Source organism: Pseudomicrostroma glucosiphilum, assembly GCF_003144135.1.
Source record: "Pseudomicrostroma glucosiphilum strain MCA 4718 unplaced genomic scaffold BCV69scaffold_9, whole genome shotgun sequence".
NCBI classification, from domain to species: Eukaryota; Fungi; Basidiomycota; class Exobasidiomycetes; order Microstromatales; family Microstromataceae; genus Microstroma; species Microstroma glucosiphilum.
Window position 1 is genome coordinate 1 of NW_020289921.1, and position 21,696 is coordinate 21,696.

The 21,696-nt window shown below is 57.0% G+C and overlaps 7 protein-coding genes across 7 annotated transcripts; 5 read left to right on the plus strand and 2 right to left on the minus strand.

The window, feature by feature from the left end:
• Nucleotides 1-321: 321 nt before the first annotated feature.
• On the minus strand, nt 322-1,939 carry BCV69DRAFT_283406 (adenylate kinase 1). The gene is made up of 4 exons (XM_025492698.1): nt 1,256-1,939; nt 988-1,173; nt 747-898; nt 322-641 (listed from the first exon to the last, which is right to left on the minus strand). Exons 1-4 carry the CDS (start codon nt 1,699-1,701, stop codon nt 556-558), a joined length of 870 nt encoding a protein of 289 aa, XP_025347041.1. The 5' UTR covers nt 1,702-1,939; the 3' UTR covers nt 322-555.
• A 240-nt stretch (nt 1,940-2,179) lies between these two features.
• Nucleotides 2,180-3,260, plus strand: BCV69DRAFT_283408 (putative glycine cleavage system H protein, mitochondrial precursor). The gene is made up of 3 exons (XM_025492699.1): nt 2,180-2,516; nt 2,604-2,735; nt 2,859-3,260. Exons 1-3 carry the CDS (start codon nt 2,234-2,236, stop codon nt 2,948-2,950), a joined length of 507 nt encoding a protein of 168 aa, XP_025347042.1. The 5' UTR covers nt 2,180-2,233; the 3' UTR covers nt 2,951-3,260.
• A 743-nt stretch (nt 3,261-4,003) lies between these two features.
• BCV69DRAFT_299643 (hypothetical protein) lies at nt 4,004-6,015 on the plus strand (the record flags this gene model as incomplete). The annotated part of the gene is made up of 3 exons (XM_025494354.1): nt 4,004-4,505; nt 4,583-4,950; nt 5,038-6,015. The coding sequence occupies 3 exons, from the start codon at nt 4,004-4,006 to the stop codon at nt 6,013-6,015; spliced, it is 1,848 nt and encodes a 615-aa protein (XP_025347043.1).
• Nucleotides 6,016-7,229: 1,214 nt separating this feature from the next.
• Nucleotides 7,230-11,622, plus strand: BCV69DRAFT_277729 (hypothetical protein; the record flags this gene model as incomplete). Its single annotated transcript, XM_025491167.1, has 2 exons — nt 7,230-8,963; nt 9,313-11,622. 2 exons carry the CDS (start codon nt 7,230-7,232, stop codon nt 11,620-11,622), a joined length of 4,044 nt encoding a protein of 1,347 aa, XP_025347044.1.
• Nucleotides 11,442-13,429, minus strand: BCV69DRAFT_283412 (hypothetical protein). Its single transcript, XM_025492700.1, has 2 exons — nt 13,045-13,429; nt 11,442-12,956 (listed from the first exon to the last, which is right to left on the minus strand). The coding sequence occupies exons 1-2, from the start codon at nt 13,159-13,161 to the stop codon at nt 11,751-11,753; spliced, it is 1,323 nt and encodes a 440-aa protein (XP_025347045.1). The 5' UTR covers nt 13,162-13,429; the 3' UTR covers nt 11,442-11,750.
• A 218-nt stretch (nt 13,430-13,647) lies between these two features.
• On the plus strand, nt 13,648-15,765 carry BCV69DRAFT_283414 (putative Tartarate transporter). Its single transcript, XM_025492701.1, has one exon. The coding sequence runs from the start codon at nt 13,961-13,963 to the stop codon at nt 15,446-15,448; it is 1,488 nt and encodes a 495-aa protein (XP_025347046.1). The 5' UTR covers nt 13,648-13,960; the 3' UTR covers nt 15,449-15,765.
• A 148-nt stretch (nt 15,766-15,913) lies between these two features.
• BCV69DRAFT_283415 (potassium/sodium eff) lies at nt 15,914-20,108 on the plus strand. The gene has a single exon (XM_025492702.1). It carries the CDS (start codon nt 16,329-16,331, stop codon nt 19,695-19,697), a length of 3,369 nt encoding a protein of 1,122 aa, XP_025347047.1. The 5' UTR covers nt 15,914-16,328; the 3' UTR covers nt 19,698-20,108.
• Nucleotides 20,109-21,696: the final 1,588 nt, after the last annotated feature.

Sequence of the window (21,696 nt, forward strand, 5' to 3'; positions counted from 1 at the left end):
GAAGCGAGCCAGGAGACCACAGACCCTTTCCCTCCCCTCGCACTAAAACACTGCAAGCCAAAACGAGGAAGGAAGCGAGCCAGGAGACCACAGACTGGCCCTAAACACCAAAACACAAGCACTGAAACGGACAGACACCGCAAGCCCGCCATTCCTGCCTAAATCGCTGACTTACTGGACTACAAATAATCGGGCTGATCGACCGACTGACTGAGCGACCCGGGATGAGACCGCGGTCTAGCCCAGATGATGTCGATGACTGAGCGAGGACAGGCCACGGAGATGTGTAGTGGGCGTGACAATGCGTGCAGATAGTCGTACGATCCACGTGGATAAGAGGAAGAAGAAGAGGAAGCCAGAACAAAAATCCATTATGCGGAACTTCGACGAGGTAAGTCCATTGCTTGGATACTATTAACGGACGGACCAGCCGGGAAGGGTCCATCACAACATTTCTCTTCTCTCTGTCTGTCTGTCTCTCTGCCTTCTTTCGACCGCCTCTTGCTCTACCCTGCGCTATCTCATCCAGTGCGGCCTGCCTCTCTGCGCATCGCTTTACTTCGACTCCTTCTCCTTCTTTTCGAGGATGGCATTGATCGACTGCCAGACGATCTTGGGTGATTGCGAAGCGTCGACGGGGCCTGTCGAGAGTAGTAAGTGAGGCGAAGAACCGCACCATGTTAGTCTTTGCTCGGCACTCCAGCAATTATCTGCATTTCTTCCTTCCGTCGAGGGGCTACACTCACTCCAGATGTTCTGCTTTCTGTAGTAGTCGGTCACCTCGGCCGTCTGAGCGTGATAGGTGCTGAGACGCTTCCTCAGAGTCTCGGCATTGTCGTCGGATCGCTGGATCAGAGGCTCGCCAGTGACGTCGTCGGTCATGGCCTTCTTGGGTGGGCTATGCAGAGCAGGGACGAACAGGAGGAGACCGATCACGGTGAGGGAGTTGACTAGTAGTCTGTCGTCACAGGCATACGGACTACTCACCTGAACTCCTTGTGGTAGGACCTTCCCGAGGCAGGGTGGATCAGTCGGCCAGTGATCCGCGAGATGAGGAGTGAGTCCTGGATCTTAAGCTCGACGGCGTGGTCGAGCTTCTGCGACTTGTTGTGAAGCATGTCGTCCAGCTTCTGAGCCTGAGGAGTGGTACGTGGGAAGCCATCAAGGATGAAGCTGAATAGAGAGCAGGGGCCAGATTGATGTGAGCCGAAGATGCCGGGTAGCGTTTATACCTGGTCCTGTTCTGCCCACTCACCCTCCCTTGCACTTCTCATTGGTCTCGAGCTGGTTCTCGATCATGCCCACCATGATCTCATCGCTGACGAGCTTACCGGCGTCCATGATCTCCTTTGCCTTCTTGCCCAGGTCGGTTCCCTTGCTGACCTGCTCACGGAGCATGTCACCGGTGGCCAAGTGGCATACGGAGTTCTTGTACCTCTCTAGGATCTTGGGTGCCTGGGTACCCTTTCCTGCTCCTGGAGGTCCAATGAGGATCATTCGCACGCCTCCTGCAGCGGTAGGGGACGAGGAAGAGATGGACGATGCGACGGAGAGGGCAGAGTCCTTTGCAGACATGGCAGTGTCCTTGGCCACACCTTCCAGGCCGGCGATCTTCTCGTTCAGCTGGGACACGAGCGACTTGAGGTAAGAGAGCTCGGCGGATCCAGAGTCTTTGCCGCCGGACTGCGACTTTTGTCCCATGACCTCTACAGTAGGGGAGGAAGGGGATACGACGATGGGGGATGCCACGGCGGCGGAAGTGAGTGGAGGCGGACATGGTTCTGCAGTCAGTAAAGCAGAACGGTGGAGCAGCGCAGTCGTACCAGCCTCACTCTGCTCTTCTCACCTGGGTTGGGTGCGGCAGGAGTGCCAGCAGTGGTTGACGTTGCCATGTTCAGGGGTTTAGATGTGACGTGTGGATGGGTGAAGACGATGCCGGTGCAAAGGGTGTGCGTAGGAAGAAGTGAGCGGCAGACGAAGGCCGTCGGTGTCTGTGTCGCTCCGTGTTGATCCGGCGCAGGTTGGCTGGTGCGTGTGCGTGGGCCCTGTGCTGCTTCTTCTTCCTCCTTGCGCGCAGCCCTCCCTCCCTCCGCCCTCGGAGCAATCTCTCTCTCCACACAGGCCACAGTCACTCACCTTTTGCCCCACACACGTTTCACCCGCCGATACCAGAGTCACCATTCCTAGTCGTACGCCCTGCATCCCACGCCCCCTCGCACACCCACCCTTCCTCATGCTCTCCGCCGTCCTCCCACCTCTGCGGGCCATCGCCCCTACCACCCTCCGCTCCTGCCCCTTGCGCGCAGCCCCTATTCCCCGGGCAGCAGTCAGACCCTTCAGCACCTCGTCGCTGCTGCGTGAAATCAAGACTCGCTACACCCCCGAACACGAGTGGGTGGCCCTGGACACAGACACCAACATTGGCACAGTGGGAATCACAGATTATGCACAAAAGAGCTTGGGAGATGTAGTGTACGTGGAGCTGCCCAGCGAGGGAAGCGACGTCAAGCAAGGAGGTGAGTGATGTGGGTGAAAGTCAGCTGCCGACTGCAGGACCTGCGCTCACCATGACCCTCACTCTGTCTTGGCTCTGCTCTTCGCAGAACAGATCGGAGCCGTCGAGTCCGTCAAGGCAGCCTCGGACATCTACTCGCCAGTAGCAGGCAACGTCACGGCAGTCAATGACAAGCTCAGCAGCGAGGCCAACCTGCTCAACAAGAGCCCAGAGAAGGACGGTGAGTAGCATCGGGGCTCCTTCGCTACGGACGAATGACCAGACGTGCGCCCAACGAGATTCCTTTGTCTCACCATCCTCACCTCTACTACTCCTTGGCATCTTCGCTTTCCCTCTCTGGCAGGCTGGCTCTGTCAAATCCGTCTCTCCAATCCCGCCGAATTCGAAAGCCTGCTGGAAAAGTCTGCCTACGGGAAGCTGACGGATGACCACTGAGTAGGGGATGGGAGACTTCGAGAGACGTGTAATACAATGAGTTAAAGCAGAACGATTTGATCGGGCTGAATCTGGGCTGCGCTGAGGGAAGAGACAGCAAAGACGACCCTACGACGATCCATGACCCTGCGAGTACCTCACTTGACTTTTCTTGACGCCCTCTCTTGATGAGTTCGAGGGACCTGGGTAAGGTGAATGCTCGCTGCTTTCGACTGACCTCTACAGAATCCTCCCACGCAAGGAGGAGCCTGTCTCAGAGTTACTTCTCCATGATGAGCTTATCCTTGTACTCGTACTTGGGTAGGACGGAAGATCTTCGACAGCGACCAGCACCTCGCTCCTGTGACGCTTTGTTGTGTGTGTGTGTGTGTGTGTGTGTGTATGTGCCAATCGCCCCCTTGGACAAAGGGACGTGAGGCGGGTCTCGCAGCTCCGCCCCGCTTCCGTTGTGCAACTCCGCGACGCCCGGACTCTCTCGAGGCGAGTTGGGTGGAAGGCCACTTCCTTTGTTCCAAAGTCACGATGGCAATGGGCCAAGGAGCGATAGCAAGATCGGCAAGCAGACGATGCAGCTGCAAAGGCAGGAGAAAAGCAATCGACTCTGATCTGCACAGCCTCGACGCCTTGGGAAGCGGCACAAGGCGGCCCTCTGGGCACAGCAATACTCACGCTCCGTTGAAGCTTCGCCTTGTTCCGTAGATCCTTTTGTTCTGGGTGATCCTTAAGAATGGCTTGAAACCGGCTGCAAAGCCTGGGAATAACCTCGTTGACATTCCATCACTTCGTCATCCGGTCTCTGATCCTGCTGCGCCTCTGCGTACAAAGACATCTGCTGGGCGGACTCGGCCCGCCCATACCACACCCAAGTGGCTCTACATACCGCCACAAGCGGCAGTCCCGGGCGCTTTCAGTTCCCCTTCGTGAAGCTTCGGTTTCAGATTGCCTCTGATCACCGACTGTGGCGTACCTTGGCTGCAGCCGCTCGCAGCATCTCGTCAGGGACCTCGAACAAAGGCCGGACCTACTCCTCCGCCCCTCGGCCTCGCCCTCACCATGGCCCTGTCGTCACTTCCCGGACTTCCGGACTGGGTGCTATGCGCCACACCCAGGCCTCCTACCACTTACTCTGTGCTGAATAGATCATCGAATGGCCCGTACAGGAGGGCTCAAGTGGTACCTCTGAGGCTAGAGGACATCCAAGAGATCATCAACACTTCGTCCCTCCCAAACGCGACCTCCCCCGGCCTCTCCCCTCGCAAACGATCTCACACTTCCATTATGGCGATGACTACAATGGAGCAGCTCTCACCCCTGGCTACAGCCTTCCCATTCCTACACAGTCCTACTTCTCCCACGACTATCAGGGAGGATTTCTCTGAGCAGCACGCCGCGGGTGCTTCTTGTTCTTCGGCTGTCAACAAGAACAGGTTTCGACCAGTGGACTTCCAGACACAAGTCGAGATCGAGAGATTCTTTGGACAGACTAGGACACAGAAGCGGCAGTTGGCGCTGCATACCAAGGATGAGGATGGGAGATGGTGGTTCGATGGGATTGGTGAGTCGACTGTGGCCGACGCCCAGCGGAGGTATTAGTGAATTGAACTTGTGTGTTCTCCCCGCTTCGTCTTACAGAGCGGGAAGAAAACCGCTCGCTACTTGGCGCCCCTTCACCCTCTTTTCCCTCGTCGCGTCGAGGCTCGCAGCAATCCTCTCTACCTAGCACACCGAATCCAGTACACGGGTTCGACCCGTACCGGCGCCGCTCTTCGGCCTACCTCCTCGGGAGTCTGGCACCTTTGCAAGTCTGCTCGCCAGACCGAGCCGACTTCTTTCAGCCGCACGGCATCCTCACAGACGACCCTCAAGAATTCGGCGGCGATTACGACAGCGGGCTGGAAGTGCCACAGAGAAGGACGAGAATGAAGCGCAGCCACAGTGCTAGCGGTCGAGGCAACGTCATTGGCGATAAGTTGCCTGACCTCAGTCTCTCTGAAGCGCTGGTGAATATCGAGGCGCAACGATGCGAGGAATCCGCCTCCGAGTCGATCCGCTTGCCTGCCTTCTTGCCGCTTCCTCATCGTCTACAGTCCACAAGAGACCTCGACGACGCTTTCCAGACGGTCTACGAGTCGTCCGGAGCCGTGGCCTCTGCCTCCTTTCTTCGCAACAATGCGTCCATCAAATTTGCAGATGACACCGCTGGCTCTCGGAGCAGGAGCAACAGCGGAGAGGCTCGCAAAGACCGGCCTCGTCCTGCTCGATTGGAGTTGACTCCGCGACGAGGCGCTACGGGCGATCTGGTGGAGCACTCGGCTTATGGAGAGACGAACAACGAAGCAGTCACGGACTTTGAAGGAAGCAGCAGTAGCCGTATTACTGCAAAGGGGACTCCGGTCGCTGCGCCAATGTCTCCGTTGTCGTCGAAGTCCAGCTCAAGCTCGTGTGGCATTTCCCCCATCTCGATGCGCAAGCGTACTCGCCCGTGGTCCGCCTATGAGATGAGCCCGACCATGGTAGCCCAGGCCTTTTCGGCAATGAGAACCAACAATGGAAGGCTCGATGGTCCTGCAACAGCTCGAAGCGCCTTCTCCTTTGACTCGTCCCCCATGCGAAGTACTGGACTAGGATCGTCATCTCCCTTCAGCGCAACATCTGCTATAGACCCACCGCCGGGAAGTCGCTTCAGATCCTCCTCGCTGGGATCTCCCAACAGCAAAGGAGGGTGCTTCCCATCCGTACCATTCTCGCCCTGCCACGGACGACGCAAGGGTGCGTCCTCCTCACTGGGTCTCAATGCCGGTACTCTGGAAGCCTCCAAGGGAGAGCAACGCCTGGGAGCCACGCCCTTGAATCGCAATCTCCTCGCCCCCGGTGGGTTGGCTACGGGAGAGGGCGTGTACGATGGTCTGGTGATCCCCTGCGCCAGTGTGCACCTGGGCAGCGACGACGAGGATGATCACGAACGCAAAGCGGCGTTGATGAGGGTCGGAGCGGCGGGAGGGAGTCGTGGTGTGATGAAGAAGTGGCTCACCCGTAAGAAAGGCACCGTAGGTGCGCTCAAATGAGATGCAGCAGCTAAGAGCATATGACCACTGTATACAACCCCGTGGGGTCGACATCACATTGGCCTCTCACCCTGCGCTTCCACTTGAAAGACTTCGCCTTGCAAATCTGTATCAATCTGCACCTTCTTAGTGACATTCGTCATGCTGCCTGCTGTGCAATGCCCTTTGCGATGCAGAGTGATGGGTGGTGTGCGGCCCACTTCCTTTTCGGAACACAGCTTCGCGAGCGCCCTCCGAAAAGGCGACTTCACGGAACCAGGAAGCGGGGTCGCGGGCGTTGTTCGCTGTTTCTTGGCTGCGCCACGTGGGGCCCTCGGCCTCCGTCGCGGCCTTCTAAGCCTCGCGCACGGCGGCTGGATGGGCACCTACGCACGTCGGTAGGCTTTAGTACGCCCTGGATGGCTGCTGCTCCCCTGCCCTGAAGGTGCGAGTGTGGGGTAAGGGGCATGAAGACCCATGATTGCCAATAGACGAGAGAATGTGGGGGGCCCCGCAAGCGACCAAGGGCACTAAGCACCTCGTCAAGGGCGTCGTATGACCCAGATGAGCCACTCTAGTGCGGGGGGGTTTCTTTTCCCTCTGCTCTACTGCCTGTGCCTGGCCCTGACTCCCCCCTCACCTCGCCTGACTCCTCCCGGACAGCATCCCCCGACTTTGCCATATTCATCCGAGATTTCCATGGAGAGGCTTCCTGGCTCATCCTGCCTCTGCCTCGGTTATCCTTTGGTCCGATTTGGCCAAGAGTGTGCCCCCAATACAAGCGGATGGAGACCGCTACTCACCGGAGGAACATCCTGCCCGGCAACCTGCGCGCCCAACCAAACCCAGGCCCGCGTCGCAGGCGGGCGCAACAGCAAACCCGCCTCTGTTCTGGATTCCGGTAGAATCCGCGCCCAGAAGCCTCCCTTTCCCCCTCTTCCTTCCTTGTCATCCATTATAAAGCCCCACCATCTCGACTCCTTCCCCACATCCTCTCCTCGTCGCCTTTGGCTTCAGCATACCTCTCCTCCCCTCTGACTCACTATACCTACACATCCTACACATCCGCATATTCTCTACTCATACCCCCCGCCCCCCACACTCGAATTCGATTCACAGCATACATACCCCTTTGCCCCACACGTTACGGACATCTCACAATTCAAGCCATAGCAGACCAAGTCTCCCCACCCCATCCACACACTTCTTTGCAGTTTCAACCCTCTGCATCCACCATGCCCGGCCAAAACAACGATGCCGTTTCCTACCTCCCCACCTCGGCCAACACCGATGGTACCGTGAACAATCGCGACGCGTCCTCTCCTCTGGCCCTGTCCGATTCCAAGGACCTTGGCAGCGACAAGAAGGGGGATTCCGCTAGCCAGGACAACTTTGCAACACGATCCGTCTCCTCTGGCTTCGACCAACATGCCGCCGAGGTCCTCGATGAGGCCGCCATCGAGGCCGCTGGTCAATTCACCGGAGCCTCCCTCTACGTTTGGGGTCTCACCGGAATCTCTGCCATCTCCGGAATGCTCTTCGGGTACGACACTGGAGCCATCAACACCGTCCTGGTTCAGACCGGTACGGACATTGGAGGTGCTCTACTCACTTCAGGCGAGAAGGAACTCATCACCTCCGCCCTGTCCGTAGGAGCCATCTTCGGTGCCATCTTTGCCGGATACCTCTCCGACAAATTGGGACGAAAGCGAACCCTCGTCTTCTGCGACTTTGTCTTTGTCATCGGAGCCGTCATCCAAGCATCGATCAGTAGCAAATGGCCCTTTGCCGTCGGACGTCTCGTCATGGGACTCGGAGTAGGAGCCGCCTCTATGATTGCCCCCGTCTTCATCAGTGAAGTTTCCCCCGTTGGTTGCCGCGGAAAGCTGGTCACTCTCAACGTCGTCGCTATCACCTTCGGTCAGGTCATCGCCACTGCCATCGGTGCTGGTTTCGATGGCGTTCCTGCTGGCTGGCGCTGGATCATCGCCATTGGCGCCTTCCCTCCCATCTTCCAAGGTATCATCATCGAGCTCTTCTTCCCCGAGTCCCCTCGACACCTGCAAAAGATTGGCAAGACCCAGCAGGCTTCCGACGTCTTGGCAAAGATGTATCCGCGTGCTACCGCCGACCAGATCACTGCCAAAATGCAGGTGCTGCAACATCACATCGCCATCGACACCCAGTCCCTCTACTCCAAGTACAAGGACCTTCTCATGGTCCCTCAGCTGCGTCGAGCCAGCTTCCTGGCCGCTCTCTTGCAATGTCAGCAGCAGCTCACTGGTTTCAACGCCCTGATGTACTTTTCCGCTACCATCTTCAGTGCCGTGGGTCTGAAGAACTCGACTGCTACATCGCTCGTCGTCTCTGGCGTCAACTTCATCGTCACCTGCATTGCCGTACAGTACCTGGACCGCTTTGGACGAAGGGCCTTCCTCAAGGTCACCATCCCCATCATGATCTTCGGTCTCCTCTTCTCTACCGTCATCTTCCAGTTCCTTACCGCTCCCACCAACCACTCACTCGTTGACGGATACGAGGGATACAACAAGGCTCTGTCGGGTGTGCTCATCCTGGGCATGGTTGTATTCGTTGGTGGTTACGCCGGTGGTCTAGGTCACGTCCCCTGGTCAGCAGGAGACTTCTTCCGGCAATCGCACCGTGGAGTGGGAGCCTCAGTGGGAGCCCTGTCCAACTGGTCCTTCAACCTCGTCGTCTCTTCCACCTTCCTGCGCCTCATGGACGCGATCAAGCCCGCACCCACCTTTGGCTTCTACGCTGCCTTGTCCTTTGCACTGGCCATCGTCACCTACTTCTGCTACCCAGAGACACTCAGTCTGTCCCTGGAGCAGGCGCAGAGCACCCTCGAGGGCGGCTTCAAGGTCAAGGAGAGCGAGAAGCTGAGGAAGAGGAATTGGGAGATGCTCAGGAAGGAGGAGAGGGACGCAAAGGCTGCCCGCAAGAGCGAGGTCGCATAGAGAGTGTTGTGAATATGTCCTGTTACGCCCTGCCACGCCGTGTACCGGCCGTTGGCTGTCATACCGTTGATGATGACTCGCCGCCCGGCTTTCTCCGATTGTTGTTACCTTTAACGTATCTATCAATACCAATGTTACCCTCGTACCCACTTTGTGACGATGGAGTGACCCAGCCGCGAGCGATCGATCGATCGATCGATCGATCGGACGTGCCGGAAAGGGGAAAAGTGCTTAATGCCGACGCCGAAGCGGACAATGGTAGCCTCTCCGTCTGTCTCTTTTCCCTTGCCTCCTATCTCCCACAGCCCTCGTGGTAGTGATCTACCCACTACATGAGTAGCCACTTCAAATGGCCCCTCTTCGTGGCCACGGTGTGACCTTATCAGCAACAGCGGCAGGTGCTTCTTCCTCCTCTTCCGGTCACCACGGCGGCGGCGGCGGCAGCAGCAGCGGCCCTGGCGGAGGTGCTTCCCGTCCAGTCTACTCGTGCGAGCCGTGCAGACGGCGAAAGGTCAAGTGCGATGGGACCAGTCATTGCAGGAACTGCAGACGGAGAGGGGAGGAGTGTCGCTGGATACGGACGCCTGCTTTCCTAACTTCTCGTTCGCCCGTGGAGCTGAATAGGGGTACCGGTGACGGCAACCTCACTCCCTCGAGCTCCTTGGGTAATCGCATCGCCCGCATCGAGGAGGCACTTGCTATGGCAGGTCTGCTGGCCAATGCACAGCCTGCCATGACCTCACCTCTGTCCATGGTGTCCTCCTCGCCATCGTCGCAGCTCGGCTTGCCCGCTCGACGGTCACCGCCCCGGACAGTTGCCATTGCCATTTCGGATCTGGTAGAGTCAGGCAACGCACGGCCGGCCTCGTCGGAGGTAGACGTGCACGATCGCTTCGATCATCAGATCATCTCAACGGACGCAGATCACGACGGAGACGAACCGCACAGCAGTAACACCCGGCATGCTCAGTTGCAGCAGTTCAGCGAGATCCTCGGGCTGCTGCCTTCACGACTTCAGTGCGACGCACTCGTTACTGCGTACTTCGAGCAGCTGGAGTGGATCCATCACCCGATCCATGTTCCCACCTTCATCGAGTGGTACAAGGGCTTCTGGCTGTCTGGAGTTCAAACGAGACAATGTCTGCAGTGGCTAGCGCTTCTCCTCTCGATTCTCTGTCTGGCGGTACACTTTGATCTGGAAGTGTCGCAGCATATGCCCGCGAACGCAATGGCGGACGATGCCACCTTCTATCAAGCGAGTCAGGATGCCCTCAACGCTTCGGGGTATCTTGCTCACCACTCGATGACCGTCATCCAGACGTTGATCTTGCAGGGCTTGTACCTCAACAACTGTGGTCAGGCAGATACCCACCATGTCAATCTTGCAATGGCAATCAGGATGGCCAACGGGCTCGGCCTTTCTCAGCTCGATGCTGGGCGCTCAGGTTCCATAAGTGGGACAGTGGCTGCAGCTCCTCTCGAGCTGGAGATGCGCCGGAGGACGTATTGGAGTTTAGTCTGTCAGGACTGCTATACGGCCTCTTCGTGCAACTTTACATACAACATACCCCCTTCACAGATAAAGACTAGAGTCTTCGCCGATCTCAGAGATGATGAGATTGGAGCAGCAGCTCGTCCAAGTCGAGCAGTCGGCGAGCCGACGACTTCGACCTATCACAGAGAAAAAATCTCATTCGCTCTGACCGCTAGGAAAGCAGTGGACCTATATAATGAAGATCGCTTGACGCACGATATTGTCCCCGAGCTCGAGCGCGAGAACTGGTCCCACTACCAGTCCCTGCCATCCTACCTCCGACTAGATCATCCTCCCTGGCAACCACGTACTTCAGCCAACATGTCCTCGTTGCCAGGTGAGGACCTCCTAGGCTGGGGATCGGGTCCATCTGATGTGCGCCCATGGGACTCAACCCGCATACTGACTCGGCAGCTCCAGTGGCAACGCCTCTTCCTTGGTTTCACCATACACAATCGGACCATGCGTCTGCATCGCGCCTACCTTGCTCGGGGATACTCAGAGGAGCGCTACCGCGAATCGAAAAATGCCACTCTGCAGGCGGCCGTGAGCCTTTTGCAATTGCTGGAAGAGGCAAAACGTATCGCTTTCCCGCTGCAGTGGTGGGTCGTGCTCATACACGTGTTTACCGCCTCCGTTGCGCTCTGTATCGATCTGCATATGCGTGCTGGACAGAAGAGCGCTGGCACTGTGATGGCAGCTGAAGAAGCTGACGCCGAAGCGGAGAACCTCCGTTTGGTACAGGTCGCTATAGGTGTCCTGGAGGATGCATCGAGGAAGAGCAGAGCGGCCAAGCGCGCTGTGCGGGTAGTCCAGACACTCCTCTCTCAGTCGCAACGTCGTCGAGACGGGGCAATGGCAGCTGCTGCTTTTGCAGACGTAGCGGCGCGGGCATCTCACCTCCCAGAGGCTACAGCGGCTGCCTCTGCTGCTGGACAGCCCACCACATGGGAGTCGGCGCTGGAAGGTTGGCTGTCGCAGGATGCTGCTGTTGGCGCGTCGGGCGACGTCTTTGGTACATTTGACGGGGCAGGACTCGATGGACTGTCTTCGCCTGGTGATCTATCGAAGGAACTGCTGGACACGATCAATTCTTTCACGTCGTCGCTGTCTTGAGCAGATTCAAGCGCAAAGAGGCCGGTATGAGTACCATTTACTCTGACGGAACAATAAGACCCGGTAGAAGTACAAATCGCGATATTCAACGACAAGACACGTCCAAAGGCGGCGCTGTCTAGTGTCATCTAAGCAACAGTCATCGTCTGCGCCTCCCCTCCCTCCTTCTGCCGCTGTACCAGCCACTGAAACCTCTCCTCTGGGTACTTGTAGGCCCTGAATAGCGCATTGGACTCGCCGGGGAAGACAGACCGCACGTGCTCCTCGGCATAGATGCTAAAGTGAGGATTGTACCACTCCCAACACACGTTGTCCTCGTCGTCCACCTCGATGATTCGACCAAAGGCACTCTCTGTCAGGAGGGTGTTGCCCTGAGGATGGTAGGGTGTGAGAACGCTGTTGGTGTTGCCGTTGATGTGACCATTTGCGTGACCATTTGCGTGACCATTTGCGTGTCCCTCAGCGTGACCATTTGCGTGTCTCTCAGCGTGACCATTGGTCTGACGGGCAGCAGAAGCTGCAACGCCCAAACGCTGCGCTCCTCCCATGAAGGGCGTGTAGAAGCGCTCCTTTGAGGGGTCCGTCCACTGCCAAACAATCTTCTTTGTAGCGCGCTCCACCTCCAGAGCCCTAGTGTACTGGAACGACTCGCGATACCTGAAGGCGCCATTATCGAAGATGAGGATATTCCCTGAGGGGAGAATCTCGCTAGCGCAATGCTGCTGCGCTACGACGGTCGAATCCAGGTGCCAGAGGATGGAGCCATTCTCGCGGGAGATGATCAAGACTGCAGAGACCGATCGCAGTGACACTAGGACGTTACCGTCTTGCAGTGGGACGACGGAATTGATCAGTGGCCAGTGTTCACGAGGATAAGGCGCTTGAAGAGGGAAGGTGGAGCGGTCTAGGTGATCCGAGGCACGCCACTCCCACGTCGTGTTACCTGAATCGTCTACCTCCTTGATCACATCGGCCCAAACACTGCCGCCTGGTGCCTCGCTACCGGGCACACCTCCCTGCACTTTAGCCGATGCATGGCGGTCCAGCTGCTCCAGGGTAGTGTAGAGGATTCTCCCAGAGCCATCACCGTAGTGGTGAGCATCGTGGTGTTGCAGCGCGTCGCAATGGCGTCGCACCACTTTACCCGAATCTGGTTCCAGCTCCGTCATGATTCCACCGCCGTACTTGTTGAAGAACCAGAAGGGGCGCGCAGTGTTGGGGTCGATGCTGTTCACCGCCAGGTTGCCGTTGTCGAGAAGCCGAGCGTGGCGCCCGTTGCGGTAGGGCATCTGGTAAGTGTGGGCTGTCTTGCCTTCGACGTCGATGAGGTGGACCTGAGTAGTCATCAGAACAGATTCAGGCGGGAGGGAGTCAGTCTTCGCTTGCTACATTCCCATCGAGACCATCGCTATTTCCACTCACCTCGCTACTGGTCAGAGGTGCAATCAGCACGTAGCCCCGTGTAACCTTGGCCGGGTCACTGGCGATGAGACCCACGCCTCGTCGGCGGATGGAATTTTGGTCAACGGCAGAGGGCATCGTGAGGACTGTGAGCGAGAAGAGAGTGAGGTGTACCTATTGGACGTTCTCAAGATGGTGACGAGGACTTCAGATCGAGACCCATCCATAAATCTTTCTTCTTAAATGTCACTCGGGTGTGCGAGATTTTGTGGTACGTGCCCTTTGCTCCTCCCTCCTATCTGCCTCGCAGTTCCTCCATCAGAATGTTTGTGATTGCAAACTGCTCAGCGTTCAATTGTTCGAGGAGCAACATCGGAGGGCCGATGCTTGGAGCGGACGCCTGGAGCACCTAACAGGTCCTTATCGCTGGGCAGCCGCACCGAGATCATCACCTCGGTCCTCCGAGTAACACGTCCGAGCTCGACAACCACGTGTAGCCTCGCCGCCAGTGTCGAAGGCACGCGACTGAATCTCTATCTCGGACTGCTCGGTGCTCCGAGCTTCGGGCCCCGCCCGTGCACGCCATCTTATCAAGATTGGTAATGTTATTGCCTCATTCCCTCCTTCGATCACAAAGCGTATCTTTCTCATGAACCGGTATGGTACTGCAGATACGGCCAGATAGCAATCAGTGTAATCGCTATCTTCAGCTTCGGCTTCAAAGTGGATCGAGGAGCGGGAATGACTTGGGCAATACGTATTCACGCTAGCTTTGGCTCAAGGAGCACCTACATCGCTTCAAGTACATAAGGCCTGACACTTTTGTCTTCCGTTGAGACCTCCAGTGCTAGGCATATGTGGTATCGCAAAGCATCGCCAAAAACCATCGCCAAACACAGCCTCACAGCAACAACGCATCCTATTTCTTCCATCTATCATGGCTGCAGTCACCCCTATCCTCGTCACTGATGACCCTGACATCGTCCAACAGCCCATCGTGGATCGCAAGATGGCCGACGAAGTCGGTCCAGAAGATGTCAACCTTGTCCGGTCTGGCCGTCTGAAGATCGACCTGCTCGTCCTTTCTTGCATCATCCTCATGTTCATCTTCCTGCAATTCGACAGGACAAGTCTTGGACAAGCTCTCACAGACAACTTCAGAAAGATCGCCGGAGTCTCTACTAGCGACATCAACACCGGCCAGACGCTCTTCACCTTGGCATTTGTGCTCTTTGAGATCCCCGCCAATGTGGCCATCAAGCGCTTCGGTGTCCACCGCTGGCTCCCTGCTCTGATGTTCGCCTGGGGTACGGTCACTTGGTGCCAGATGTTCATTACTAGCAAGTCAGCCTTCTACGCTACTCGGTTCATCTTGGCCGCTTGCGAGGCTGGCTTCATCCCCGGAGCCGCCTTCTACCTTGGACAATTCTACTCTCGCAAGGAGATGGCGTTCCGCTACGCTCTCCTCTGGTCAGCGAATGGCATCGCCGGTGCCATTGCTGGAGTTCTGGCACTGGGTCTGCTCAGCCTCAGCGGCACCGGGGGACTCTTTGGTTGGCAGTGGCTCTTCCTGATTGAAGGTGTCCTCACCTGCGCCATTGCGGTATTCGCAGCTCTTCACCTGCCCCAGAGTCCACACGGTGCCACCAGCCACCGCGTCTTCGGTCGCAGCTTTGCCATCTTGTCCGAAGCGGAGGCAGAGGCCCTGTCGAGTCGCGCTGTCCGCGATGACCCCACTAAGGCTTCCCAGAGCAGCCGCAAGGTCGCCCTGCGTGACTTTGACATCCTGTTGGACTGGCGCTTCTACGGCCACGCCGTCTCGGCATTCCTTTCCTCGATCATGTTCACCCCCATCAACACCTACGGTCCCTCGATCATCAAGAGCCTGGGCTTTGCTGGCTACACTGCCAATGGCCTGAGCAGTGTCGGATCGGTCCTGTCGCTCATCACTTCTCTGAGCTTGGCTTGGAACTCTGACAGGACTCGCGAGAGGGGCCTGCACATCATGACTGGTTTCCTCATCTCGGCAGTCGGGCTGCTCTGGCTGGCTGCTCCTCCCAACGGTGTGGCCAAGGGAATCCTCTATGCGGGCATTGTAGTCACCCAGGGCGGCATGGGTTCCGTACAGGGCATCAACGCAGCTTGGCTGTCAGAACATATCCAAGAGCGTCAGCGACCGGTCGCCCTGGCGTCTTACGTCATGTCGATCCAGCTAGCCTCCTTTGTCGGCTCCAACATCTTCACTGCCGCCGAGGCCCCACGCTACAGCAAAGCCCTGTTTATCTGCGCCGGCTGTGTCCTGGGCGCAGTCCTCGTAGCGGGCATCTGGAAGGTGCTGTATGCAATTTTGGCAAAAAAAGATGCGGCAGCAACGCCCGCTGCCTCTGAGTCCAGTCACGAAGAGGACAAGTCGTCGACCTTTTAGATTTGCGTTCTTCGAACCCGCGCAGCGCTTAGAAAATGTAGAAATAACCTTCTTGTACAGTTGCTGTTTGTCACGTGTTTTGTCTTGTCACGCCGTACGGGGTCGGATCGAATGCTAGCTGGTTCCGCAATCCAATTCGAGTCACGTAAGCTCCTTGTGTTTGAACGGTGTACAGAAGTCTCTGCCCTGGCTGGTGAGGTTGCGCCATGTCAGCCAGGCATCGGGGCGGGCTGTTCTGGAGCCTTGCTCATCTGACTTTCCGCTGCGATCTCTGTACGAGGATGCGGCAAGGCCGGGACTACATCCCCGGCTGTGCGAAGACTGGCTGATCGGTGCTGCTGGGAGCGTCCTTGGCTGGCTGGTGCGGTGCGGCGCGCAGTGATGCTTGGCGCGTCTGGGCGGTGCGCCAAGACAAGTGGAAATGACCGAGACACCCAAATCCCCGCGTGGGGATCATCGGGACATCGTCACCACTGTCCTGTGTCTGCCTCGGCTGCAGTGGCGCAGAGAGAGCCAGCCTCCTACACCCCTGGCACGACGAGAGCATGGAGCAGCGGGATCATAGTGAGGTGCACATTGGCGGCGAGTGGACAGGTGCGGCGGTCTGGCCTTGGCTTAATCATCGCTGGGGACTTGACGAGCCATTGGACCCTTCCCCTTGCGATTAAGGCACATGCGGAGCCACGCCCCGCACATGCTGACACAGTCCAGCAGGACCGATTGTAGGGCGAGCAGGTAGGCAGAGTACAGCTGTCGCCGCTCAGAAAAGCGTTTAGTAGATAAGAAGGGCCCCTCGTAGCATCGCTCCCTCACGTTCGCTTCAATTGCATCATTGCAACTGTCCCGCTCTACTATCACCCATTCCTTCACCCTCCAACGCATGGAAAACACCACTGGCACTAATCCAATCGATGGCAACACCATTCGCTCATCCAATAACCCTTGCAGCTTGCCACTGAACGAACAGGCCATCGTAGACGGCGACGACGAGCCCCCTGATAGTGGCTTCACCCCCACCTACTTACCTCAACAAGAACAACAGCCTTCTGATATCAAGCATCTCAACGACTCCTCCCATGAGGCAAGCAATGTCTTTCCCGTCGACGCAAATCATGACTCCGAGGATGGCGTCGGCAAAGGCCGATCGCGTACCCTCACCCTCGAGTCGTGTGACCTCAGCCTCAGCGATACCTGTCAGGCGCGACCTGGCGTCACAGAAGCCAAGGAACCTGCCCCTGCACCCGTCATTGATGGAGACTCCGCGTTCGTGGCAGAAATGGCTCGCATGCGAGGGCATACTATGACAGGAGACGAGGTTATTGCTTTGCTGAATACTACTACTACAGGCCTCACCTCTCAGGAGGCCACCAACCGTCTGGAGACGTACGGCCAGAATGTCATTGCCGAACAAAAGCCTACTTCGATGCTGACCATCTTCGTTCGTCAAGTGGCGAATTGCATGACAGTCGTCCTTCTCGCCGCTCTAGCACTCTCATTCGGTGTCAGAGACTGGGTTGAAGGTGGGGTCGTCGCCGCCGTCATCGTTACCAACATCGTCATCGGCTTCACTCAGGAGTACAAGGCGGAGTCAACCATGGCCTCCCTTCGCGATCTCTCTTCGCCCACTGCCGAAGTCTACCGTGATGGCGAATTGCAAACGTTACAGTCTGCTCTACTTGTTCCTGGAGATGTGGTCGCTGTCAAGGTCGGGGACTTGTTACCCGCAGACGTCCGTCTGACCAGTCTGTCCAACTTGGAGACCTCTGAAGCTTCTCTGACCGGAGAGTCGCTGCCCGTGGTCAAGGTCATCGACGCCCTCTTCGACCCGACCTTCATTTCTCCTCCCGCTGACCGCATTAATTTGGCCTACTCTTCCACGATTGTCACCAAGGGTCGAGCTACCGGCACCGTCATCGCCACCGGCCCACACACCCAGCTTGGCAAGATCGCCGAGGAGATGGGCAGGAAGCAGGCTACGGATTGCGGCTTCTGGTCACGGACCTGGGAGAAGATGGCTGGCTACCTTGGTCTTCGAGGCGGCACGCCCTTGCAGATCAAAATGAACAAGTTCGCCTACGTACTCCTCGCCATCGCTGTCGTATGTGCCATCATCGTATTCGCGGTTGCCGAATTCGAGCTCAACTCCGAGATCCTCCTCTATGCCATCGCGCTCGCCATCGGGGTCGTACCCGAGTCTCTCATTCCTGTACTCACCATCACGTTCTCGGTCGGTGCTAAGCGAATGGCGCAGTCCGGTGTCGTCATCCGTCGGATTGAAGCCCTCGAGGCCCTCGGCGGTGTCAGTCTCGTATGCAGTGACAAGACTGGTACTCTCACCCAGGGCAAGATGGTTACCCGCAAGCTCTGGTTGCCCGACGGGGAGAGCTACGGTCTTGAAGAGGCGGCCGCCGCCGTCGAACCTGTGGGCCGCATCTACACGGAGAGAGCTGGCAGCACCGACGCGTTCGAATATATCGCCAATGCAAATCTGCCCCTTCCAGTACGCGATCTCGCCGTTGCGGCTTCGCTGTGCAATGTCGCAGAGCTCAGCCCACCTAACGGTAGCGACCGCATGGCCTGGTCCGCCCGCGGCGACCCTACCGAGATCGCCCTCCTCGTCATGGCTACCAAGCTCGGTCTTGGCCGACCATCACTCGTTGGCGCGTCGGACACTCAGAAGGAGAAGCGCACCACCGACAAGTACGAGCTCTGCGTCGAATACCCCTTCGAGAGCGAGGTCAAGCTCATGACTTCTGTCTACATCACGCCCGATGGCGATGCTCAGGCCTTCATGAAGGGTGCTGTGGAGCGCCTCCTCGTACGATGTATCGGCCTCGATGAGGCAGCCAAGAGGGTCATCTATGATCAAGCCGAGAAGCTTGCCGGCCAGGGTCTCCGAGTGCTTGCTTTCGCAACACGTAGACTTTCTGCCGACGTCTGCGACTCACTGACTCGTCCTACGTGCGAACAAAGTATGACCTTCATCGGACTGTGTGCTCTGTATGACCCTCCCCGGCCTACCTCCAGAGCTGCCGTGCTTGCCTGTCGCAAGGCAGGTATCACCATCGCGATGCTTACCGGTGATCACAAGGCTACTGCCGCTGCAATCGCTCGCGATATCGGCATTTTGCAGAACACCGACGGCAAAGACGCAATTTTGACGGCACAGGAGTTCGAAGCTCTCAGTGATGAAGCCGTCGACAAACTGCCTGAGCTGCCCAAGGTCATCGCTCGCTGCAGTCCCAGCACCAAGGTACGTATGATCCACGCAGGCCGCCGTCGCAACATGTTCATCGCCATGACCGGTGACGGAGTCAACGATGCGCCCGCCTTGAAGCAAAGCAATGTCGGCATTGCTATGGGAATGACTGGCACTGATGTCGCAAAGGCTGCGGCTGACATGGTCCTCACGGACGACTGCTTTGAGTCTATTGTCAAGGCTATCAAGGAAGGACGAACCATCTTCGACAATATTCAGCGCTTCGTCGTCGCCTTGCTCGTCGCAAATGTCGGTGAGGTGCTTCTGCTTCTCGTCGGTCTGGCCTTCCGAGACGACGAGGGCGAGTCCGTCTTCCCACTCACGGCCGTCGAGATCCTTTGGATCAACATGGTCACTGCTTCTCTTCCCGCTATCGGTCTGGGGATGGAACAGGGAGGAGAAGAGATCATGAATCGTCCTCCAGCCGATGTCCTCGGGGGCGGTGTCTTTTCAAAGGCAGTCATCACAGATATGCTCTTCTATGGAGTGCAAATGGGCTGGACCTGTCTTGTCGTTTTCATCGCCATGATATATGGCCCCGGCGGTGGCGAGCTAGGACGTGGATGCAACGCCTCCCTCGCCTCTTCTGACGCCTGCAGTGGCGTCTTGCAGGCCCGCTCCGCCGTATTCACTGCTCTCACACTGCAGAACCTTCTCCAAGCATGGTGTGCCTTTTCTCTGGACAGAACCATCTTCTCCCTTCAGGCGGCCAAGCACATCTATCGCAATCCTCTGCTTTTCTGGAGTGTACTGGGAGGTGCAGCAACTGTGCCGCTCTGTTTGTACGTCCCCGTCTTCAACGAGGTCGTCTTCCACCACGCTGCGCTCAATGGTGTCGGATGGGGTGTGGCGATGGCCGCCACGGTCCTCTTCGTAGGGCTCCTCGAGGCCTGGAAGTACCTTGCGAGGAGGGGAGGTAACAAGTGGCTCACGCGCGTCACTGGTGGGGAGGCGTTGGCCATCGCAAAGCCGAGTGCTAGCATTGCGTAGACGCCTCTGACCTCGAGACGGCGGTTCAGAATTGGTAACTCCTTGCCTCTGCTTGTCTTTCGATATTACTTCCCGTGCGCCAGATGAGATCGAGCCGCTCGCATCCCCATCGATTGGCATCACGACACCTTTCTCCGTTCCCATCACGAAAATGAAAATGACTTGTTTCCTCGCTCGTCTCGCTGGCCCTCCCCAGTCGGCTCGAAAGCAATGCACTCGTATTCGTATGTCCGCGTCCGTCATGTAGTCCCACTCCCTAGGCCGCGTACAACTCAAGTCTCGCCACAGCACGCTGTCCGTAGTCTAGCGTAGCACATCTTCTACCCTGAACCGTACCATGTATCACTATTCACTCTCGCAGTGAGCACATCCATCACGCACTCCGTCGCTTGGGTGGGACTTGTATGGCAGTGTCAAATGAGAAAAGCGCAGAGACGGCAAGCATTGCAGTGCCAGGGAAGCAGCAAATAGAGGACAGCGTCCTTGGCCGCATGAATCGCGGCAGTTCTGGCTGGTGGGCGGCTCAATGATCATCAAGCAGGTAATATGCCCGCCCGATTGAGTGGTATTGCGCAACACATGTCCTCGTTGACTGCGCTGGTGACCCGTCTGCGTATGTCCACATCTCATCGTCATCCCTTGCACGCCCGCCTCCTACTCTAGTTGAGCGAGAGTCAGGCAGTCATCAAAGCGAAGCAGGCTGAGATTTCTTCTCATACAGAAGCACACGAGAGAAAAGGCCTTGAGTCTTCCTCACAATATTCGTGGTGGCAGAGGGGCACCTTGACTGTGCTACGAGCTGAAATTGGGGCAAGAGGATCTCTATGCTGACTCCGCTCCTACCAGACTTTTGCACCCTCATCGTCTGTGTCCCTACTTCTCGCCCTGTGCCCTTGCTCTATCACCATAATGTAGCTTGCACCCACTCAGTGACACTCGGTCCGCGGCCAAGTGCAACACGCCACGACTCTGACGTGTGAGAGTCAGGTAGAGTGACAAGATACAGTGGGAATGACTGTGCGACAGCCCTCTGGGTGATGTTGTTTCGCCTACTTAAAGCATGCTGCCGTGCCGCGGTTGGCTCGCGTGCCTTTGTTGAAGCACTGCACACGACCGGCCACAGAGATGTGTAGGGCTTTGAGCTCGCATCACGGCCAGCACGGCATGTCGGACAGCCCTCAGACATCGGCAACGGCAAGAGACTTCGACAGAAATCCGGGAAAGTGTTCATTGTAGCTACTGTACGAAAGGCAAAGTGTAGATCCGATGTCCGACACGACCAACGAGCTGAGCAACGCCCCGTAGATCGTCGTACCATCCATCACTTTTGCTCGCAAGCAGCTGTCTGCTTGAATGCAATACAATATTGTACTGTACAAGTCAATGGTCTTCCTCACACTGCCGTGAGGCCCTATCAGTCTGACTCTGTGCTGAAAATTAACGCAAGGAAGAGATGATTACGGTTTGCCTACCACCCACCTTCCAGTTCCGCATACAGTACAATACTGTATTACACTACATTGTGGCCCGACAGACAAGTCCCGATGAAAGCTGATTACAGTATGCACGTCTCAAATTTTGATCACCAGTACCTCAGGGCTACTTCACGCTACAGTAAGTACAGTACAGTACAGTAGGTATTGCTCAGTTGGACGAGACAGCCGGTTAAGTCTTCGTCCTCAACAGTCTTTGTATTTTTTTTTGTTTTCGATGTCCACATCTCGTTGTGCCAAATGGTAAGCCCCACACGTGTATGGCAAATGAGCAAAAGAGAGCGGCATAACACGCTTTTTGCCGTATGTCACTGTCATGACACGCTCTACAGCATGATGCATTAGTGTCACGGCTCCGAAACACGTTCAGAAGACATTTTGCGACCGTACGGTGTCGTGCCAAGTTTTGCACAGTACTGTACGGTAGGCTGATGTGCTGAGTGCTCACACAGTACTCCTTTGGACGTAGTACTGTGTCACGGCACGCCATCAAGTTATACCCCCAA